At 45.2% G+C, this 23,331-nt stretch overlaps 1 protein-coding gene across 2 annotated transcripts in view; it reads left to right on the top strand.

Moving 5' to 3' along the window:
• The first annotated feature begins 13,156 nt into the window (after positions 1–13,156).
• Positions 13,157–23,331, top strand: part of ADGRE1 (adhesion G protein-coupled receptor E1) — a 61,915-nt gene continuing 51,740 nt past the window's right edge. Inside the window, exons 1-2 of one of the 2 annotated variants that reach the window (XM_072787551.1) lie at positions 13,157–13,268; positions 15,618–15,671. In XM_072787551.1, the coding sequence (XP_072643652.1) occupies positions 13,238–13,268; positions 15,618–15,671 (85 nt within the window). In that variant the 5' untranslated portion in view covers positions 13,157–13,237. Of the gene's footprint in view, positions 13,269–15,617; positions 15,672–21,068; positions 21,190–23,331 lie in introns of those variants that run through there. The other variant, XM_072787552.1, reaches the window with a different exon arrangement.

The raw sequence follows: 23,331 nt of genomic DNA, 5'->3' as shown, positions 1-23,331 counted from the left end.
GCGTGCGCGCGCGCGCGCACACACACACACACACACACACACTGCAGCTCCCTTGGGCTGCTGTAATAAAGGACTACTGACTGGGTGGTTCAAACGGCAGAAACTTACTATCTCAGTTCTGGAGGCCAGAAGTCCAGCATCAAGGGGTTGGCAAGCCTGTGCTTGGTCGGAGATGCCACACAGGGATCTGTTCTGGTGGCCTCCCCGAGCTTCTGGTAGTTCCTTAGCTCATGGCACAATCCAGCGTTCCCATTCTGTCCTCCTTGTGTGCATGTCTATGTCCAAATCCCTCTTTCTTTTAAGGACACCCATCAGGCTGGATGAAGGGCCCACCCTACTTCCGGGATGATCTCAGTTTAACTCAGTACATTCTATCCACAAAGGCCTTATTTATAAACAAGGTCACATTCTGAAGATACTGGGGATTTGGGACGTCAACATGTGGATTTTTGAGGGGAATCACCTCAAATCATAACACACATCTAAGGTGCACACGAAAGCCCTCATAAAGAACCCCCACCGCACGACAGGACAAACAGAGATGGTCATGAAGAAACACAACCCCCAAATACACACACATGGCCAAATACACCCAACAGAGCCTGGCACGTGGACACACAGATGGATGCGGGCAGGCACCAAGCATTTGCCCACATACAACTGTAGGCAGACAGCTCTAGAGACACACAGACAGGGTAACACCCCGCTGCCCTCCCCTGCCCGCCCTGCATTGCAACAGGCTAACAGACTGCAGACCCAAACACTCCTGCAAAATCATAAAAAACAGACAAATGAATAGAAACACGCACAGATACAAAAATACCAACACCCTCTTTCTACAGGCAATCACAGGCATGTGTGTACACACACATGCACATATAAAGCTGGTTACATAGACACGGAGACATATATTGGAGGCTCAGCCAGACACAGGGACACACCTGGAATCCTTACACGGCTACCTCCATGCCCAACAGGTGGTGCGGGAAGTAGACAGTCACACACACCCTCAAATAGACTCGCGCATGCGCCCGGTCCTGGGAACTCATAAATTCAGATGAAGACCTCCACACCTGAAGTCGGTGGAGGCTGACTCCAAATGGCAGAGAGGCAGCCCCTGGATCAGACAGCAGGGATCCTAAAGGCCAAGACACAAATTGGGGACATTTCCACTGCAGATGGCCCCAAATTAAAGCCAAGCTTGCCCCCTGGTGGACAGGCACAAATAGCGCCCCAACCTCGTCTGCGGATTTGGGTCCCTCCTTGGGGAAGAGAGCAGGAGAGAGCAGAGGAAGGAGTGTGTATGTTTGTATCTCTGTGTGTGTCTGCACGTGTGTGCTTGTTCATGAGCACAGGTTAGGCACCAGAAAGGGCTCCTGGTGCTTTTGGCTTTGCAGCTTCTCAGCACCATCACACCGACCGATGGCACACCTTCTCATTCATCCAAAACTCCACGGAAGGACCCATCCAGAGGGGCCCACAGAGGTCTTAATCTCAGGGTCTTCTTGGGTATGAGCACTCCCAGCTTCCAGAGACTAGGACAGGGCAAGAGGGAGAAATAGAGAGTTGGGATTCCAGGGCTTTGAGGGAACAAGTTCGTGTTTATACTGTTAAAAAGGCGGCAAAACATATTGTGGGTGGAGGGGGCTCTAGCCAGAGCCTTTATTCTCTGGTCTGAAGGCCCTTCCCATTTCTGCAATCCCTTCCAGGGGCTTGCACTTGGGCTGTTGAGTCAGTACCATGTATCTTCTGGAAGAGAAATGTTTAAGCTAAAGGAATAACTCTAATGGTGGAAGTTCAGGGAAGTCAGGCATGGGGCAGATTTCCTTTCTTCTTTTTAAAACTGGTTTGTTGAGGTATGATCAGTACCTAAAAAGCTGTATGTGTTGAACATATATGTCACAATGAGTTTGGGGTTAACCATATCTACCTGTAAAATCATTACCAGTATCAAGGACATTAGCATATCTATCACCCCCCAGAGTTTCTTCCTGAGGCAGATGTTCATGCAGGGCCCCATCATAATACCCGAGGACTATCTACCTGAGGACAACCCTTCCTCAGGGGCCCAGAACCCTGGGTTTCCTGGTGTTGGAGATTGCTCCCGTTGGTCACAGAAGGTGGATCCCTGTGTCTCAGGCATCAGTCTGCAGCTGTGTGCTGCCATCTAGTGGCTAACGTGGCCTTCACATGCAAACCTTTCTGCCTTCGACTGTTCAAAAAAAAAAAAAAAAAAAAAAAAAAAAAAGACCAGACTTTAAGGCAAGGCTGGAAGTCAGCCTTATGGGTTTGAACTTTAAGCTGCAGGAGATGGGGTGGGGGAGGGGGGGTGATGGAGGAAGCGGATTTAATCAGTGGATGCTGGGACAGCACGTTTCAATTTCCATGGTACAAATACACCTGCCATGGCTGATTCCCAAATCATTAGCATCATCACCTCCTTTATCTCCAGTCTTTGCCATTTCTTTCTTTTTTAAAATTTAAAAAATTTTTATTTTAATTTATTTTTTATTGGTGTTCAATTTGCCAACATATAGAATAACACCCAGTGCTCATCCTATCAAGTGCCCCCCTCAGTGCCCATCACCAGTCACCCCCACCCCCTGCCCACCTCCCCTTCCACCACCCCTAGATCGTTTCCCAGAGTTAGGAGTCTCATGTTCTGTCTCCCTTTCTGATATTTCCCACACATTTTTTCTCCTTTCCCCTTTATTCCCCTTCACTATTTTTTATATTCTCCAAATGAATGAGACCATATACTGTTTGTCCTTCTTCGATTGACTCATTTCACTCAGCATGATACCCTTCAGTTCCATCCACGTTGAAGCAAATGGTGGGTATTTGTCGTTTCTAATGGCTGAGGAATATTCCATTGCATACATAAACCACATCTTCTTTATCCATTCATCTTTCGATGGACACCGAGGCTCCTTCCACAGTTTGGCTATTGTGGACATTGCTGCTATAAACATCGGGGTGCGGGTGTCCTGGTGTTTCATTGCATCTGTATCTTTGGGGTAAATCCCCAGTAGTGCAATTGCTGGGTCGTAGGGCAGGTCTATTTTTAACTCTTTGAGGAATCTCCACACAGTTTTCCAGAGTGGCTGCACCAGCTCACATTCCCACCAACAGTGCAGGAGGGTTCCCCTTTCTCCACATCCTCTCCAACATTTGTTGTTTCCTGTCTAGTTACTTGTCCCCATTCTCACTGATGTGAGGTGGTATCTCATTGTGGTTTTGATTTGTATTTCCTTGATGGCCAGTGATGCGGAGCATTTTCCCATGTGCTTGTTGGCCATGTCTATGTCTTCCTCTGTGAGATTTCTGTTCATGTGTTTTGTTCATTTCATGATTTGATTGTTTCTTTGCTGTTGAGTTTACTTTCTTTTTTTTTTAAATTGTTTTACTTATTTATTCATGAGAGACACACAGAGAGAGGCAGAGACACAGGCAGAGGGAGAAGCAGGCTCCACGGAGGGAGCCCGATGAGGGACTCGATCCTAGGACCCCGGGATCATGATCTGAGCCAAAGGCTGAGCCTCACTGAGCCAAAGGCTGAGCCTCACTGAGCCTCACTGGATTTCTGATCCATTTGGGGAAAAGCACAGATAGACATCAGACAGGATATCTCTCTGTCTCCTCTCTGTGTATTCTCATGAATAAATACAATCTTTTTTAAAAAAAGAAAGAAAGATATAAAAATAAAATAAAAATAAAGACATAAAGGAGCACCTGGATGGCTCAGTCAGTTGAGCACCCAACTCTTGGTTTCGGCTCAGGTCACAATCTCAGGTGGTGAGATCGAGCCCTGTGTCAGGCTCTGTGGTAGGCGTGGAGTCTGTTTTAGATTCTCTCTCTCCATCTGCCCCTTCCTGCCCCTGAAAAAAAAAAAAAAAGAAAGGGAAAGCAAAGGACAACATAAGAAATATAAGAAGGCAGAAAAATATATAAATGCCGCCCTAACCCCCCAGCCCATCTGATAGACATCAGACAGGCCAGGCGTCAGGCTGGTTCTGTAGGACGGTCCACAGAGCCACATATGAGCTGTGCCTTCCTTCCTGCCCAGGCCACAATGGTCTCCGCAGGCAGAAAGGGGCAGGAGATAAAGCTGAGTCATGAAGTGTCCTCAATTTGAGTTTGGGGGTCAGCTCTGTGGAGAAAAATAATGCTGAGTAGCAGGCCTGGAGCGGCTCGATGGGGGCAGGGCTTGTTCCTCAATGGATGGCTGAGGCCCAAATTCTTGGAGAGCACTCAGCATGGAAAACGGGGAGGAAACATGCGTTTTGGGCAGAGGAAACAGCAAGTGCAAAGGCTCTCAGGAGCCCGTTAAGTCAGAGCTTTGCATTTTCTGGAAGAGAAATGCTTTTATCCAAAGGAATGAGTAATATGGAATTTCAGGCAAGGAAGTCAGGCATAGGACAGCTCTCTCTCTCTCTCTTAACATCACTCTATTTAAGTCTGAAGAATGAGCTTGGTGAGATCAATATTTTTTTAAAAAATGTAAAAATTAGGGCAGCCCCGGTAGCTCAGTGGTTTAGCCCCTGCCTTCAGCCCAGGGTGTGATCCTGGAGACCCTGGATCGAGTCCCCTGTCAGGCTCCCTGCATGGAGCCTGCTTCTCCCTCAGCCTGTGTCTCTGCCTCTCTCTCTCTCTGTGTCTCTCATGAATAAGTAAATTAATAATTTTTTTTAAATGTAAAGATTAAAAGCCCCTCCAAGAACTTCCTTTGGTAGCCTCTGATGGTTGCCAGGAGTCTTTGTGAAAATTAGCAAAAGCGCTCCCCACCCCTGCCATTGTCAGATGCAGGGCCACTCCCAGGGTGTGCAACCTAGCGTAGGATGAGCTTTGGTCTCCACTTCCCCTCAGCCAGGGACATTTGCACAGAACAATGCACAGAAACCCTGGCATCCGGTGAGGGACAGAAAAAAAAAACCCGTGTTCACCACGGTTTTCTTACGCCACCACTTACATTCTTGGAGATTCACTTCCCTCAAATTCTGCCCCATTTGCCTGAACTCTGGGGCCCTGTGTTCGGGGAATAAATACGATAGCTTATTTTGAACCTCTCAAAGCTTCTGCACTTCCATATCCTCTTCTGGTTCTACTTCTGGCAGCATCCAAATGAGGTCCAGGGTAGATAGCAGCCCTTCCAGCTCTTGCTGCTGCCTCTTGGGAGATGCAACAATCACAGAAGCCACTTGAGGATCAGAGTTGCTGCAGAAATTCGCAGATCAAGCATGTGGAGGCAGCAAAGCTAGCTTGCAAGGGCCAGGTATCCCCTCCCAGGGAGATGCAAAAGCAAATCCTCTGCGAGTTCCCACGATGGCAGACGATGTTGGTTCCAAACATGGTGACCAAGCTCTAACTGTTGAGGAGGAGGGATTCCCAAGAAATATTTCTTATCAGTTCACAGGGCAGTTAGGAAACAGAAACTGTACTGTGTTTGGTTGTTTTATGGTTAATATTTTTAAGGAATTATAGATTTAGATTGCTTTGCAGCTCTCGAGGCCAAATGTATTCATCACTGTGAAATGAGATCAGCTCTAGATGAAAACAAATGGAAGAGACATCACTTCACTGGAGAAACTCAAAATGCATGTCTTCCAGTCGCTTTATATAGCATAAAATAATTTGATTCCTTTCTATGAATGCACAACAAAATCATTTGGTGGCATGGTGGATAATTTTTTTAAAATTTTGCAGTCAATCTTAACTCTATCAAGCAGTGATTTATGTACAAGCTGCTTCCTTTCACAGTGTAAAAATTGATGAGTTTTGAAAGCCTCTGCTTTAAGCAAGATGCAGAACATTTCCATCATCTCCCTAAATTTCCTTGAGTCCCTTGTTCTTCCTCCCTCCTACACCCCCCACTCCTGGCCCTAGGCAACCACTGATTTGTTCCCCTCCTACTCACCAACTAGAATATTCTAGAATTTCCTGTTGTTGGACTTTGTGGTGGTTAAGTTTATGTGTCCACTTGGCTGCAGTCTGGGGATCAGTTGTGTGGTCAAACACCAGTGTAGATGCTGCTGTGAAAGTATTTTAAAGATGTGGTTAGCACTGAGATTGGTGGACTTTGAGAAAACAGATGACCCTCCATAATGTACGTGGGTCTCATTTAACCAGTTGAAAGCCTTAAGAACAAAAACTGAGGTCTCCCAAGGAAGAAGGAATTCTGCTTCCAGACGAGCATAGAAATCTGGAAATCCTGCCTGAGTTTCCAACCTTCAGACTCCTTGGGATCCCTCTCCTCTTGTTTTTGCTTCTCTGGAGAGCCCGAATACAGAATTCTTCAAGTATTTATTCTTTGTGTCCGTTACGTGTGGCAGCTTCTTCCTCTTCCTCCTCTTCTTCTTCTTCTGCTTCTTCTTCTTCTTCTTCTTCTTTCTTCTTTTCTTTTTCTTCTTCTTTTCTTCTTCTTCTTAAGATTTTATTTATTTATTCATGAGAGACACACACACACAGAGGCAGAGACATAGGAAGAGGGAGAAGCAGGCTCCATGCAGGGAGCTTGATGCGAGACTCCCATCTTGGGACTCCAAGATCACGCCCTGAGCCAAAGGCAGACACTCAGCCACTGAACCACCCAGGCGTCCCACGTCTGGCTTCTTTTCCTCGCATGTGATCTTTGAGATTCATCCATACTGTTGAGGGTCCTAGTAGCTCCTGCCTTCATCATGTAGACACATCACCTGTCCATGGACTTCTGAACTCTGTTCAGCATTCAGCAATTGTGAACAAAACAGCTGTGAACATTTGTGTATGACTCCTTCTGTGGATATATGTTTTTATTTCTCTTGGACAAGCACTAAATGGTCTAGTGATCCCACTTCTAGGTATATAATTATAGGAAATTAATACTGGATATCAAAAAGAGAATATGTACTTCCATGTCCATTGCAGGATTGCTCACATTAGCCAAGACATGAAAACAATCTAAGTGTCTATCAATGGATGAATGGATAAAGAACATGCCACACACACACACACACACACACTCACACACACACACCACTGGAATGTTATTTCAGTATGAGATAGAAGAAAATCCTGCCATTTGTAACAACATGGGTGGATCTTCTGACAAAGACAAATGCCGTGTGCTATCACTTCTAAGTGAAATCTAAAAAAGTGAAACACGTACCAGGAGTGGAGGTGGTGGAGGAAATGGGAAGATGTTGGTCAAAGGGTACAAACTCGGAGTTAGAAGAGGAGTGAGTTCTGGGGATTTTCTGCATAGCAGCGTGATTATAGTTAACAATACTGTATTATATACTTGAAAGTTGCAAAGATACTAGATCTTTTTTTTTAATTTTTATTTATTTATTTATGATAGTCACAGAGAGAGAGAGAGAGAGAGAGAGAGAGAGGCAGAGACACAGGCAGAGGGAGAAGCAGGCTCCATGCACCGGGAGCCTGATGTGGGATTCGATCCCGGGTCTCTGGGATCGCGCCCTGGGCCAAAGGCAGGTGCCAAACCGCTGCGCCACCCAGGGATCCCTGATACTAGATCTTAAATGTTCTCACCAGAAAAAAAAATTGGCAATTGTGTGACATGATGGAGGTATTAGTTAATGTTATGGCAGCCATCAGATTGCAATATATAAACAAATCAAATCAACACATCGTACACCTTAAGCTTAAAAAGATATGGAAATATTTCTGTTCTAGTTGGTAAGTAGTCGTGACTCCAAGCCAACGACACATCTAGCCTTTACCATAAGATATCCCATGATCCAGCTGCCAAAGGGTTAGTGGCTAGCACCAGATGTGACCCCTGGATCTTGTCTTAGGTTCACAGCCAGTATCCATTCTGATTGGTCAGTGCCCTCCTTCGACCAGGTATCTTTTATTTTGGATATCACCTTGTAGGAATGCTAACAACACTGACTCCATCTTGGGCCCTCCGTCTTGCTCATGCCTACGCACTGACCTCGCTGGGGACTATGTGTTCTAGGCCCCATGGATGTTAATGTATGCTCTGATCGGGAAATGGGAAGGCTTATTCTGATCTTCCCTAATGTGATGCACAGAAGGCCCCACTTTAGGTAACTGTCGGGTGACCTTACTGCCATGCCCCTCGCTCCCTAAAAGCTGGGATTACTTCTGGACTGGGCGGAGAGTAGTTGTGGAGAATGACCGTCTTCCCCATGGATAGTCGCCTGTCAATCCACCTATCAGAGGCAGGAAACAACAAATGTTGGAGAGGATGTGGAGAAAAGGGAACCCTCATACACTGTTGGTGGGAATGTGAACTGGTGCAGCCACTCTGGAAAACTGTGTGGAGGTTCCTCAATCAGTTAAAAATATACCTGCCCTACGACCCAGCAATTGCACTGTTGGGGATTTACCCCAAAGATACAAATGCAATGAAACGCCGGGACACCTGCACCCCGATGTTTATAGCAGCAATGGCCACGATAGCCAAACTGTGGAAGGAGCCTCGGTGTCCATCGAAAGATGAATGGATAAAGAAGATGTGGTTTACGTATACAATGGAATATTACTCAGCTATTAGAAATGACAAATACCCACCATTTGCTTCAACGTGGATGGAACTGGAGGGTATTATGCTGAGTGAAGTAAGCCAGTCGGAGAAGGACAAACATTATATGTTCTCATTCACTTGGGGAATATAAATAATAGTGAAAGGGAATATAAGGGAAGGGGGAAGAAATGTGTGGGAAATATCAGAAAGGGAGACAGAACGTAAAGACTGCTAACTCTGGGAAACGAACTAGGGGTGGTGGAAGGGGAGGAGGGCGGGGGGTGGGAGTGAATGGGTGACGGGCACTGGGGGTTATTCTGTATGTTAGTAAATTGAACACCAATAAAAAATAAATTAAAAAAAAATCCACCTATCAGTACGTTACCCTGAACACAACTCTGTGTAAGCGCTATAGAGTGGCTTGCTTTGTTTTTTGGTCTTAAAGTGCCTTCTCGGTCTGGAGGATACGTTACTGATCCTCCACTTTCTAATGCACCTCTTTGGAAAAATGTTAACATAGTTGGCCCTCAGTTGGGGATTTGGGAGCTTGGGCCCTGCTGTGGGGACCTCATGCGTGGGGTTTGCTGGGGCGAGTGTTTAGCAGAGGCAGGGTGAGGGAGACCAAGTGGGACGGAGGAAAAGAGCTGAGTAAAGAGGTGGTCTCACATCGGAAGCTTGCCTCAGCCCGACCCCATGGGGAACCTGGAGCCTAAATACCACCATGAGTTGATCTTACTGTGGGGCTTGCTGTTTGTGGCCCTGTGACCTTGGGTTACTAGCTGGGCTGGGTCTGAGGGTTTGTGGAGACACTGGGGAAGGGGAAGCTGTGAGCTATTAGTAGGCAATACTCACAGCAGCTGGGGGATGGGTGCTCCACCTGCTAAGAGGTGGCTATAGGGCATCAAGAGCATCTGCTCTAGAGGCTTCAGTTGGTCTAAGATAACTATGGTTTTGGGAGGACGGGGAGAAATGAGGGCAGCAGGGTAGACCAGTGGAAGACAAGACAGGGTCTTGAGTGCCATGTTAATGAGGCTGGAATTCATCCTGAGGATAATAGGGAGCCATAGGAGGATCTAGAGTATAGGAGGAATATGGTTAAGTTGGGTAGGGCTGTTCTAGAGCGGCCCTGCTAACAGTCAGTGTGGGGAAGAGTGGTGCCGCTGGGGCTCCTCCAGGCTGATTTCTTAAATCTGATTTTCCCCTTATTTCCCCCCTTTCTGGGAAAAATTTAGGTTAGGTTTATCAAGCCACGTGTCTAGAAACTGCATTTCCTCTGCTTCATCCTTCCTCTTCTCCCTCTAAGCCTGTCTGTGGATTGGCAGGATCTCTGAAGTGCAGATTTTACAGCCTTGGTCAGCTGTTTGGGGTTTAATAAAGGGTGACTGGCATCTTGTGATCCTCTATTCCTGACCAGGACCCCAGACTCGCATATGTGTAGAATTATAAGGCTCCTTCCTGCCAAGTCGTCCACATCTAAATCCCTGGAACTTGTGAATATGTGACCTTACCCAGCAAACGGGGCTTTGCAGATGGGATTAAGTTAAGAAGAAATTCTGGATTATTTGAGTGGGTCCAATGCAATCACAAGGGCCCTTTTAAGAGGGCAGAAGGAAGGTCAGAGAAAGAATGAGAGAGGGAGATTGAAAGAGAGAGAGAGGGAGATTGGAAGATGCTACACTGCTGGCTATGAAGACAGAGAAAGGGACCTCCAGAAGCTGGAAAGGATAAGGCATGGATTTCCATGGAGCCTTCAGAAGGAATTCACCTCTGTTGACATCTTGAACTCAGTCCCCTTAGATTCACTTGGGACTCTGACCTCCAGATCTGTAATGTAATGAATTGGTGTCATTTCAAGTGGTCGTTTGTGATGCTTTGTTACGGTGGGGGCAGGGAAGTCACCTGTCCTCATCCCATGTCTGTCCCCATTCTGAATGTCATCTATTCCTTCTGTCTCAGACTCCCTGCTCACCAGACATTTCCCCACTTCCACCTTTCCTGCTTCCTAAACTCTTCTCTGTCTCCACAGCTCCTGCCGTAGGCAAGACCATCATGCTTTTCTCTTCCCCAGTTGCAGCCCAGCCTTTTCCACAGCTCCCACCCAGTCCAGAGCGCAGCAGCTGTAAAGCCCTAGCCTGTTGCTCACTCCCTTACTGAAATGCCTTCTGGTGCCCTGAGGATCAAGTTAGAGAATAACAGTGAATATTATTGAGCATTTAATCTGTGTCAGGCAGGATTTTTGTGATTTTATTACATTAAACCTCAAACCCTATGAAACTGGTGGTGTCCTCATTTGCTGATGGGGAAAATTGCTTCTAGGTATACCAGTTGTCTCTTGCTACAAAACTGGATGGCTTTAGATAACCAGGTTTTATTTTCTTATAGTTTCAGAGGGTCAGGAATCTGGAGGTGACTCAGCTTGGTGGTTCTGGATCAGGGTCCACCTGTGAGGTCACAGTTAAGCTGTTGGCTAAAGACCTCATTTCCTCCTCATGTGGGCTTCTCCCCACTATTGCAGAGTGTCTTCACAACATGGTGATGAGTTTCCCCCCGTGAATGATCTCAGAAGGGGTGAGCAAGCAGGAAGCCACAGTGACCCTCTAAACCTCAGATGTCTCAGATAGCAGTGTCATGTTCTCCTTTGCTGTTCACTAAGTCCAGCACACCCCTCAAGAAGGGCAGGATTAGGCTCCCCCTCTTGAAGGGCAGAGTATCAAAGAATTTGTGGATGAAGTTAAAACCACTGCATTTGTTTGTTTAGTGACCACACCTGGATGCATTGAACAAGGATTATAGAAGAAAATGCAAGCCCCAGAAGTTGCTTCCAGTGGGCAATATTACCCCACATTATGGAGTCCCCACCATAGCAATCCTTCGGGACATGGCTTATTGTTATCTTCATTCTCCAGATGAAAAAACTGAGGCCCAGAAAGGCAAGTTACTTCCCAAGATCACTTTGAGAATACCTGCAGAGTAAGAATTTGAGCCTACATCTGATTCCAGCTTCTGTGGCTGTATTAGCCAACACTTGGAGTTTTTCCTGCATGCCAGGCTCTGTTCATGTGTGCCCACTCCTCACAGATGCTCACAGCAGCCCCAGTGAAGTAGACCTGTTATTATAGGGCCTGCTTTACAAATGGAAATGTTGAGGCACAGAGAGATTAAGAACTTGTCTGGGACCACACATGATTAAGCAAGCAGAGGAGATGGGATTTGAACCCCTGGTGATCTGGTTCTAGAGTCTATGTATCCTCCAGTGCTTCTCCTTAACACAACACAGCTTTTGTTTATCCTCTTTCTTGGTGAAATTTGCTTTTTTTTTTTTTTTTAATTTGCTTTGTTTTTATGCTGGCTCTTAACTGTAGCCTCACCAGGCAGGGTCCCTTGATGCACCCACAGGGGACCATTGATGACTCTTCTTCAGTGATCTTCAGTTGCAAGGTGGGTCTTTTGCTTTGCACAGAGAAAAAGGGAGAATGCAGATACATGTGGGGCTTTTCTTCCCAAGAACTTGGGGCTGGTCTTTGTGCCTCATTTTTAGCTTGTGGCAGATGCTTTTGGTGCCTGTGACCCTCAAGCCCTGGGACACACTGGACCAACAACTATCAGCCATTGTATTCTGTTATCAACAGGGTTACACTCAGATTATGCACATTCTCTCTGCTTGAAGGCCAGGCCTGAGGTGTTGTGGGTTGACTTAAGCCTCAATCCATGACCAGCAGTAGCTAGTGGGGTAGATACCTCAGTTTCCTTGCCCCTCTGTTGGGGTAACTGAAGACTACTCTGGGCTGCCTTTCAGAGGTCTCCAGTGAGATCGAGCTCCAGTCCAACTTGCTAGATGGCATGGCCACCGGAGACCCTTTCCCATCCCTACCTCACTGCCCCCCTCCCCAGCTGGAGTCTTCTGGGGTCACCTCCCTGAAGTACTACTTTCACTAGAATGTCAGTCTCAGTGTCTGTTTCTGGGGACCCTGGCTGAGGGATTACTAGACCTCCATGTGTGTGATTTTGTACGTGAAGGTGTGTTAGACCTGGGAATGCGGCAGAATGCTGCTGTGTAGCGGTCAGATGTAGGAGAGCTGGGGGTAGATGGGGTGGTTCAGGTGTTAGACCTTGAAGCAAGGGTCCTGGATCCAAATCTCAACTCCAAATAAACTTGGACAAGTCCCATCTCCTCTCCATGCCTCAGTTTCCTTATTAATTTTATTTATTTATTTATTTATTTATTTTGTAAAATAGGTGGGGGTCAGAATCCTTACTTGATGATGTTGATGTGAGGTGATGAAATTAAATTTTGTTGGCAATGGGTCTAGCACAACACCTGGTCCATGATGTCTGTGACAGTTATTTGTGTGGGGCATGCTGGGAAGAGACCTTTGAGTCTGAGATTTGCTTCATTGGGGACAAGTGGTGGTAGCTCATTTATAGTTGGGGGCAATGAAAGAAGATTGAGAAGGTAAGTATTGGTAGGGAAAGAAAAGCAAGAGTGGATGGAAGAGGAGAGATTGGAGAGAGAGAGGACACAGTGACACACCGGCTAGACCAACTTCTCTTCACTGTGTGGAAAGACAAAATAGGGGCTTGCCACACTGTCCTCATCTAGCAGCAATTCAGCAAAAAAAGCTGTCTTGCTCTGGCGGCATTGAGCAATTCCGGCTCCACCCCTCCCCTGTTCCTACACCCTCTTTTCTTACAGAAAAGTCTCAGAATGAAGGAAAGGTTCTGTTCTTTGAATGACAGAAGCAGGGCATCATGTGGAGCTTCAACTTGCTCCTCTTCTGGGGTGAGTATGGGGCTGAATGGTGGTGGGAGGGTTGGGGGAAGCCTGCGCTAGACATAGACTGTAGGAAAAAGGGAGGGCCATGGGGTGATCAGCCTGAGACCCCAATTCTAGGCTAGACACTGCCAATACCTTCATTGGGAGATCTTTGGCAAAAATTACTCAGGATAGGGAATTCCATCTGTCAGGGAAGATTTTATTTATAGTCATTCATTTGACATGTATTTCCTGAGCACCTACTATGTGCTGCTGTAGGTACTGAGGGGAGAGCAGTGGTAAGCAAGTAGTTCCTGTTGTCATGAGGCTGACATCCTCATGGGAAGGGCAGATAGAAAAGAACCCACTGGCCATGACAGCAACCACCCATCTACCACCCTTGTAAGTTCTTCAAATATCTTCACAAAACTCCTCCAATACTGGGTCACTAATAGTCCCATTTTACAAAGGAGAGAACTGAGGCAAAGGATATGAGATGACTTGCCCAAAACGACTTAACTAAAAGGGGTAGAGCCGGCAGTTTGGCTCCAGGATGTGTAAACTTTATTTCTTATCACTACACTATGCTATCCCAAATAATAAGTACACAAAAGCATTTCAGGCAGTGATAGTGCCACAAAAGAAGAGAGTGACCAGGGGTTATGTTGAAGAGGGAAGTCGGGGAAGACCTCTCAGAGGGGGTGACATTTGTGCTGAGGCCTGAGCCATGAGGTGGAGCCTTCCTGTCTATTCTCTTATTTCCCTTTCTTCAAATGTCAGTTTGTACTGGTTTTATTTATGGTCTATGTTGTGATTTTCTTCCTATCTTTCAAGTTTTAGTTACCGCTTCAAATCTATGAACAAGGGACAACATTTTGAGCAATAAGTGCAGGCTTCCTTGGCTGTGGCCCAGTGCATCTCTTTGTGGAAGAGAAAACTTAGGCCCAAAGAGATTAAATAACTTTGCCACATCCATGTAGTCAGCAATTAGTGAAGCCAGATTTTTAAACCCAAGCATTTGACACCAGAGTCGGTATGCTTAAAAACAATGCTCTGTTCCCTCTAAAATGATTAATGAGCAAAAGAATTTTGGTTGGTGGTAATGAATGGGAATATCAAGAGTTTGAGTCTGTGGGAGTTGTTGATTGGCAGGCGTCATTAGAAGGAGCAGGTAAGGGGCACTTGAGTGGTTCAGTGGTTGAGCATCTGCCTTTGGCTCAGGGTGTGATCCCAGGGTCCTAGGATAGAGTCCCACATCGGGCTCCCCGCAGGGAGCCTGATTCTCCCTCTGCCTGTGTCTCTGCCTCTCTGTGTCTCTCATGAATGAATGAATGAATGAATGAATGAATAAATAAATAAATAAATAAATAAATAAATAAATAAATAAAATTTTTTAGAGAAGTTGCAGATAACTCATGGACTCCAAATGCAGGAATGCCAAGTTGCCGCTTTGGGGTGTTGGCACTGGTATTAGCTATTAGGCTCCTTGTTCTTCCCTGAAGTTAATCAGCAAAGAGTAGTGATGACAACATTGGTGGTGGAGATGGTGGGGGTGATGGTGGGGGTGGTGGTCATGGGGATGGTGGGGTAGTGGTGGGAGTGCTGGAGGTTGGACAGTGGTCATGGGAATGATGGTGGTGGTGGTGGGGGTCATGGAGTAATGTCAGAAAAGAGCTAAATGTTGGGGCAGCTGCACTGCCTTTTAGACATTTTAAAAACTAACCACTTGACCATCCATGCCATTTTAATGCTACGGATATACTGTACATCTATGTATGTATTTTTAAAGTATTCTTTTTTTTAAAAGATTTTGTTTATTCATGAGAGACACACAGAGAGAGGCAGAGACACAGGCAGAGAGAGAAACAGGCTCCCGACAGGGAGCCTGATGTAAGACTCGATCTCAGGACCCCAGGATCATGACCTGAGCCAAAGGCAGATGCTCAACCACTGAGCCACCCAGGCTCCCCTATTTATGTATTATTACATGTATTATTTCTATATATGTGTCATACAAGAAACAGTAGGTTTTTTCATCTCTCCCTAAGAACCAAGTTTTGCCCTCTTGGGGGAGATGTCATTTCTTTTGAGAATACATGTTTTAGTGTACATTTTTGAAAATCAGCTGGGACTTTTTTTTTGTAATTGAAAATAAAATGAAGATGATACAAACAAAATGAAAAACATGGAGTGCAGAAAAACAGGAATGGCTGCTGTAAGTATTACATGAAATATTGTATGTTTATCACTCCAGGTGGATCTCCCATCTAGGTTCATCAAACCTGTTTATATGAGGCCATTCCAGGAGTACTTTTTCAGGTTGAGTCCATCTTGCTTCTTGATGGTTCATGGTATTTTTATTTTCTTTTTTCACAGGGTATTGTGGTATATTCATCTGGGTTATGTTTTCATTGGAATCAATGGCAGTTGGTAAGTTAGTTGGTCAAAGAGAATCCATATGCTCAATGTGTGGGAGGATGTTTTCTGGGAAGGAGACCCTTCTGTCTCAGGAGGCTGAGCCATAGCTGAACACTTGCTGGGAGCTACGTAGTGTCAGAGCAAGGGATAAATAATATCCAGGTCTCCGGGTTCCTGCTTCAGGCTCTTATCTTTGTGCCTTGGATTCACTGTGTGACCTCAAGTGAGTCACACAAAACCTCTCTGATTCTTACTTTCCTCAGCTGTGAAATATAGTCAACATGGGTTCCTATCCCACAGGGATGTTGTGAAGCTTAAATTACAGTAGGTAACTTTGTTAACCACTGGGTACATGTGATAAGAGCTTCATAAATGGTAGTACAGTGGGAATGGGAATGGAATTTACTCAAACCACAACTCAATGTGGGAAAAAATCCATTTTTAAAATGTATTGGGTGTTCCCGTCTTTTACATAAGCTCCTACTGGATGGAAAGGAAAAACATTGCCAGTTTTTAGTGTTCTTAATGACTCAGCTTCCTGGCTCAGCCTTATTTGGGGAAACTCTGTGTTGTACAAAGAATTGATCTTTCAAAAAACATTTTTATTTAAATTAAATTAGCCAACATATAGTAGTACATCATTAGTTTCAGATGTAGAGTTAAGGAATTCATCAGTTTCATGTACCACCCAGTGCTCATCATATCCCGTGCCCTCCTTAATGAATCTTTCCTACCTTCATCTTGGTCCTCTCAAGATGGCTACTGGGTGTTAGTATAGGGGCAACTTACAAGATCCTGTGGCTGTCAAGGGGGGACTCTGGATGGGGTGTTTTGTCTACTGGTACAGCATGGACTCACCTTACTTTCTGGTAGTCCTCTCAGCAGCTCTGCACCCCCTGGGAGTCCATGCAAGAGCTTCTGCTTTCTATGTTCAGGCTATAGAAAACCAAAAGAGTTTTCTTGGACAACCTACTAGCTACCTCCCTCTGTGGGTTCTAATCTTTGGCTTTAATACCCTGTTGGATGTGACAGCAACAGAAAGCAAGCCTCTCTTCTAGGCTGGGAAACTCCACCTGGATATTGTTGGGAGAAGTCAGTCCCTAGCCTTGATACCCCTAATTGCACCCATTCCTATCTGGAAGTTTCTGAGGTGAGGTAGCAGAGGAATGGGGGTCCTGGTGGGTCCCTCTCATCTCTCTGTATTAGCATCCCAAAATTTTTTCTTTTCCCTTGTGATAGGTATTTCCTTTACACCACAGCTTAATGAAAGCTTTACCTTCCAGTCCTCCAAGCCTGGCTACTGCAAAATCATTTTTTTAAAGAGGGGAGGTGGGCAGGGGGAGATGGGGTGATTGGGTGTCGGGCACTGAGGGGGGCACTTGACAGGATGAGCACTGAATTCTATACTATACATTGGCATATCGAACTCCAATAAAAATATACAAAAATAAATAAATGAATTAATAAAATCTTTATTAATGAAGATTTTATTTATTTATTCATGAGAGACACAAAGTGAGAGGCAGAGACACAGATGCAGGGAGAAGCAGGCTCCCTTTGGGAATCCCAATGTGGGACTCGATCCCAGGACCCCAGGATCACGCCCTGAGCCGAAGGCAGATGCTCAACCACTGAGCCACCCAGGTGTCCCTGAAAAATCATTTTATTGAGATATGACTGACATTTAATATTGTGCAAGTTTAAGGTATACACATGTTGATTTGATGTACACATATATTGAGAAATGATTACCATCATAGTGTTTGCTAATTTCTTCATTGCCTCACATAATTACTTTTTTTTTTTCCTGGTAAAGATATTTAAGATCTATTCATAACAACTTCCAAGTATATAATAGAGTATAGTTAACCAGAGTCACCATGCTGTATACTAGATATCCAAAACTCATTCATCTTATAAGGCTTTGCTTTCAAGATTATTGTCTTGCTTGGAACACAAATATCCAGTTTGGTATTTATTTATTTATTTTTTTTAATTTTTAATTTTTATTTTTATTTTTTATTTTTTTATTGGTGTTCAATTTACTAACATACAGAATAACCCCCAGTGCCCGTCACCCATTCACTCCCACCCCCCGCCCTTCTCCCCAGTTTGGTATTTAAAACCTGAACATTACTGTTTTGCTTTCATGTATGCCTGCTGCTAAGACATCTTAATTTTTCCTGAATGAGAGTAAATCCTTTGGCAGAATGTGTTGGAAGGGAGGTTCACATCCATATAAGTGGAAAAGAGAAAATCATATCACTGTATTTCCAAAAAGGTCACCTGGATTACAAAAATTGATCATTATTATTGAATCCAGAAAGTCCTTGGCTGTTGAAGAAGTCATTTTATCATTCTCCACAGTTCTGGGATCCAGCCTGGGCCTGACACAGCACAGGCAAGTTAGGTAGATAAATAAATAAAAGAAAGAATACGACCCTACATAGAGAGTGCAAGAGATATAGTCGAGGCACATACAAGGAATTTGTAAATGTGAGTTTCTTAACATTTGAGAAGACTGGGCACTACTGGAATAAAAAATGCATAAGCACAGGAAAGGTTATGATAGTTCATCAAAGCACACATTTACGATATTTGTGCTTTTCTCTGTATATCATCCCTAATAAAATACTATAAAAATGCATATACATGGGGTGCCTGGGTGGCTCAGCAGTTGAGCCTCTGCCTTTGGCTCAGGGTGTAATCGATTCCCACATCAGGCTCCTTGTGAGGAGCCTGCTTTTCCCTCTATGTCTCTGCTTCTCTCTGTGCCTCTCATGAATAAATAAATAAAATATTTCAAAAATGCATATACACTTTGAGACAGCAATTCATAATCCAGAAATTTATTCCAAAGAGATATTTGTACAACATACAGAGATACCTCGCCGTACAAACAACTTGGAATAAACAGTCATTGCTTACCTGAGGGGACTGGTTGGATAAAACCTTGTGTTTGTCAGGATAACCCTAGCTACCGTAACAAACCCAGAGCTGTCCATGGCTTAATAAAAAGAAATTTAATTTTTGTTTGTTTAAGAGTCCAACGTAGATATTTCTGGCCAGTGGGTTCCTTTCCTCAAAGTGGTAATTCAGAGACCTGGACTCCTTCTGTCTTGTGGCTCAGCCATGCTAGGGGCTCAGAATCTTCTGTAGATCATAGGGGAGGGAATATGCATGATGCATGTCATATTTGCTCACAGTCACATGACCATACCTGGACACAAGGTGAGCTGAGAAATGTAGCCTGTGGTGGGTAAGCTGCCTGCTAGTGACAGTTCCAGACCATGGAAAGGGGAGTGTGGAGTTTCTGCTTGACCTTTGACTACCAAGCCACTGTGTCCATGGGACAGTTAATGCCCATGGACACAGCAGAACCGACATAGCTGTTCAAAAGCATGAGTTAGGGATGCCTGGGTGGCTCAGCGGTTGGATATCTGCCTTCAGCTCCAGTTGTGATCCTGTGGTCCCAGGATCGAGCCCCACATCCAGCTCCTTGCAGGGAGCCTGCTTCTCCCTCTGCCTATCTCTCTGCCTCTCTCTCTCTCTCTGTGTTTCTCATGAATAAATAAATAAAAAATTTTTTTAAAGTATGAGTTAGGTGTGTATGGACTGGTTTGGAAAGTTGCCCCAAACATATCCTTCTCTTTTTATTATAGAAATATTTAGACATTCAAAGGTAGGGAAAAATAGTACAGCAAACTCCCATGTACCCATCACCCAGCTTCCATGCTTGACCAATTTGCTGCCCTTGGTTTGCAAGACCTACTCCTAAGTGAAAAAGCAAGTAAGAGTATGACAGGGTTTTCCAACAGAACTTTCTACGATGATGGACATGTTCTGGATCTACTGTAGTCGCTAGTTAGTCACAAGTGGCTACTGAGCAATTGAAATAAGGCTAATTGGATCAAAGAATGGAATGCTTCATTTTATTTAATTTTCATAGATTTATTTTTTAAAGATTTTATTTATCTATTTGAGAAAGAAGGTGAGAGAGAGAGAAAGAGAGAGCGAGTGTGAGCACGATCGGGGGAAGGGCAGAGGGAGAGGGAGAAGTAGACTCTCATGCTAAGCAGGGAGCTCGATGTGGGGCTTGATCCCAGGACCTTGAGACCATGACCTGAACCAAAGGCAGAGGCTAAATCAACTGAGCTACCCAGGTGCCCCAATTCTCATAGATTAAAATGCAGCCATATATGATTAGTATCTACTATTTTGGAGAGCACAACAGATTGTATATTGTATGATCTCACTTGTGTTAATAAAACTGTATGAATTTATAAACTTATTCCAATTTAATAATATACTTGCTTGACTGAGCCTGTGAAGAGTATCTAACCTGGAGGAGATCCCCTCGAAGCTAAGGGGGATCTAAGCTTTAGGCAGCATTTGCCCCTGGGTATAAGGATGGGGGACTGAGAACTCTTCATTTTTAATTTTATATGCTTCTGCATTGTTTGCATTTAGTTTTACAATTATTATCTTCTTAGAAAAAGATATAAACAAAACAAAAAATGCACCAAAATAAGGATTACTGTCTGCTTTTGGTCAGTTTCTTTTTCTTTTTTTTTTTATTTAAATTCGATTAGCCAATATATATAGTACATCATTAGTTTCAGATGAAGTTTTCAATAATTCATCAGTTGCATATAACACCCAGTGCTCATCACATCACATGCTCTCCTTAATGCTCACCACCCAGTTACCCCATCCACCTCCCCTCCAGCAGTTTTTGTAGAAGCAGAACTTGATAAGAGGACTCTTGTGTGAATAATTTATTGAGGGAAGACTCTCAGGAAACACTTGCAGGGGAATGAGAGCAGGACAGGGTGGGGAGAGAAACTAGCCACCCAGAAGGTGTTTCAGGAGAGCTTCAGCCACAGCCTGGTCTCACAGGGAGCCCTGGAATGTGAAGCGCAACCCAGAGGTTCACCTTGGGGGGCCAAGGGGAGGCTGCACTATAACACTCCTACGCCTGTCTGCCCGTCATTCCCTGGGGGATGGGTATGCCATCCTGGTAAAGCAGTTGGGGGATGGCTGCCAAGAGTGACCACTGTCCCACCATTTCTTTTTTTTTTTTTTAAAGGTTTTATTTATTTACTCATGAGAGACACAGTCAGAGAGAGAAGCAGGCTCCATGCAGGGAGCCCGATGTGGGACTCGATCCCAGGACTCCAGGATCACACTCTGGGTTGAAGGCGGCGCTAAACCGCTGAGCCACCTGGGCTGTCCCTGTCCCACAATTTCTTACCTGGCAACATGTGAAGAGCTCATGAGCTGATGTAGGAGAGCCCCCAGGAAGCTGGGGTTTTCCCCTTCGCATACCCACTCCTGCTTTCGTAACTTGCTATGGTAATCACTGGCACTCAGGGAAATACAGCCTGGCAGGGTCACAGCCACTTTCAAAGGGATGGCTTTGAATAAGGATCTAGTGGCTTCTCATTGCTCTGCTCGTGGGCTGCTGGCAGCTGCGGAGCACGCATTCTGGTAAGAGACTCCCCCAGGAATGAAGGCAACTAGATCTTGGGTAAGCATCTTCATCTCTGTTTTGTCCTCTGATTAACGGGTATTGCGATGACTCGCACCCGGTGGGATAATTGTGAGGATTCGACTCCATATGTGCAGTTGTTAAGAGGTGGGCTCTGGAGTCACGTTTCCTGAGTTCGAATCCTGGTTCTGGTGCTCAGGTATTTCGGCAAGTTCCCTAAGACTTCAGTTCCCATGAAAAGGAAGGTCAGTGGAGTTAATCCAACTGGGTTTTGATGAGCATTATATGAGGTAAGATACAGGTGGTGCCTCAAACTGTACTGGGAACATAGCAGGTGCACAAGTATGTCAACCCTCCTTCTCCTCAGAGAAACCTGAATTATCGGATTCTTGCTATCTGGGCCAAAGTTGGTAGCCAGCGAGTGGGCACAGTCAGGACAATGAGCAGGACCCCTGGCTGCCTTGCCAACCTTCACCCATTTTACTTGCTCTTCTCTTGCATTTTGACTGGTGGTGTGACCCAGGAGAGGCTATACAAACTCTCTTGGGGATCTGTTTCCACATCTGTAAAATGGACCCCTAACGTTTACCTTGAAGTAGGGTGACCAACTGTCGTGGTTTGCCTCTGACCAGGAGGGGCTTCACGGGACTCTGAACTTCAAGTGTGAATACCAAGAAAGCCCTGGCGAAAACCAGGATTACTACACTGGGAAGCATTATTGTGGGGCCTGCAGGAAATGCATGGAAGGGGCCTGGTGCTTGGGAGGCACCAATGAAACGGAAGCTCTAGTTCTGTTTTTAAAAGCCTTTTTGCCTCTTGGAATCTCTTTATGCTTCGGTCAATTAGGTGATCATCCATTAAGTTGTTTTGCTCATGATTGAGGATCATGTGTCTGCTCAGGTGGATTGTTGAAGGGGTTTCTTGGCTTTTAGCCCTTGAAGTGGCCACAGAGGACACCAGAGAGCACAGCACCCAAGTCAGGTCCTGCGTCCACTGCCCACAGCCCTCCAAGGCTCCCACCACCCTTGGGTAAAAGCCCAAGTCCTCTCTGAGGCCCCTAAGGTCCCACATGACCTGTCCTATCCCCTCCCTGCCCCTCCCTCATCCCTGTCTCCCCCTCACTCTCTCTGTTCCAGCCATACATACCTCACTGTTCCTCCAATACCCCAGGCCCTGTCCTGCCCCAAGGCCTTTGCACAAGCTGTGCCCTCTGCTTGGGATGTTCTTGACCTACATATATACTTGGTCCTTCCCTCATCTTCTTTATGTTTCAGCTCATGTGTCATCTTCTCAGCAACTACTCTATTTTTGACATTAGATCCCTCACCCTCACTTCTCCAGGTTATCAGCTCTGTGAAGGTGGGGGAATTTTGTGTATCTTGTTCCACTGCTGAATCCACAGTACCTAGAATAGTGCCTGACATATAGCAGGTATTTGTATTTGTTAGAGTCATGCACAGAAACAGAACCAATAGGATGGATACATATCTTTTATAGATAAAAGATTTTTTAAAGAATTAATTTATTTATTCATGAAAGACACACAGAGAAGCAAAGACATAGGCAGAGAGAGAAGCAGGCTCCCTGCGGGGAGCCCGATGCGGGACTTGCTCCCGGGACCCTGGGATCATGACCTGAGCCTAAGGCAGATGCTCAACTACTGAGCCCATCCAGGTGCCTCAGATAAAAGATTTATTATGAAAAATAATAAGGTTCACATGATTAGGGAGGCTGGCCAGTCCTAAGATCTTTGGGGTGACATGTAAAGGTCCTGAGACCAGAAGGAATTTGAGGAACCGAGCAAAGGTGAGCATGGCAGATGGGACAAGGTAGGAGATGAGCTGGAGAGGTTGGCAGGTGCCCAGTCACACAGGGCTGGTTTGCGATTCTGGTTTGGGGTGGGTGTGAGTTGTGAGCAATTGAGCCAGAGTAAGAGAATAATGGGAAACTCGAATGAGAGACTGTAAGTGGCAATGTTCCGGAAGTTTGCAAAGAACAATGTTGCCTCTGCAGGCGAAAGAGGAAGTTGTTAATGAGAAGAGATGCAATTGAGGTGTCCTGCAGGGAAGTGAAATAAACAAAGCATGTTATAGGAAGTAAAGAGCTGACTCTTCAAGACCCTAAGCATAATCCACCCCTTAATGTTTTTGCAGCACTTTATAAGGTGCTTTCCCGTTCTAC

This window comes from Canis lupus, chromosome 19 (assembly GCF_048164855.1).
Source record: "Canis lupus baileyi chromosome 19, mCanLup2.hap1, whole genome shotgun sequence".
Lineage (NCBI taxonomy): Eukaryota > Metazoa > Chordata > Mammalia > Carnivora > Canidae > Canis > Canis lupus.
The sequence above is the reverse complement of the archived record's forward strand: the minus strand, read 5'-3'. Positions and strand labels throughout refer to the sequence as shown.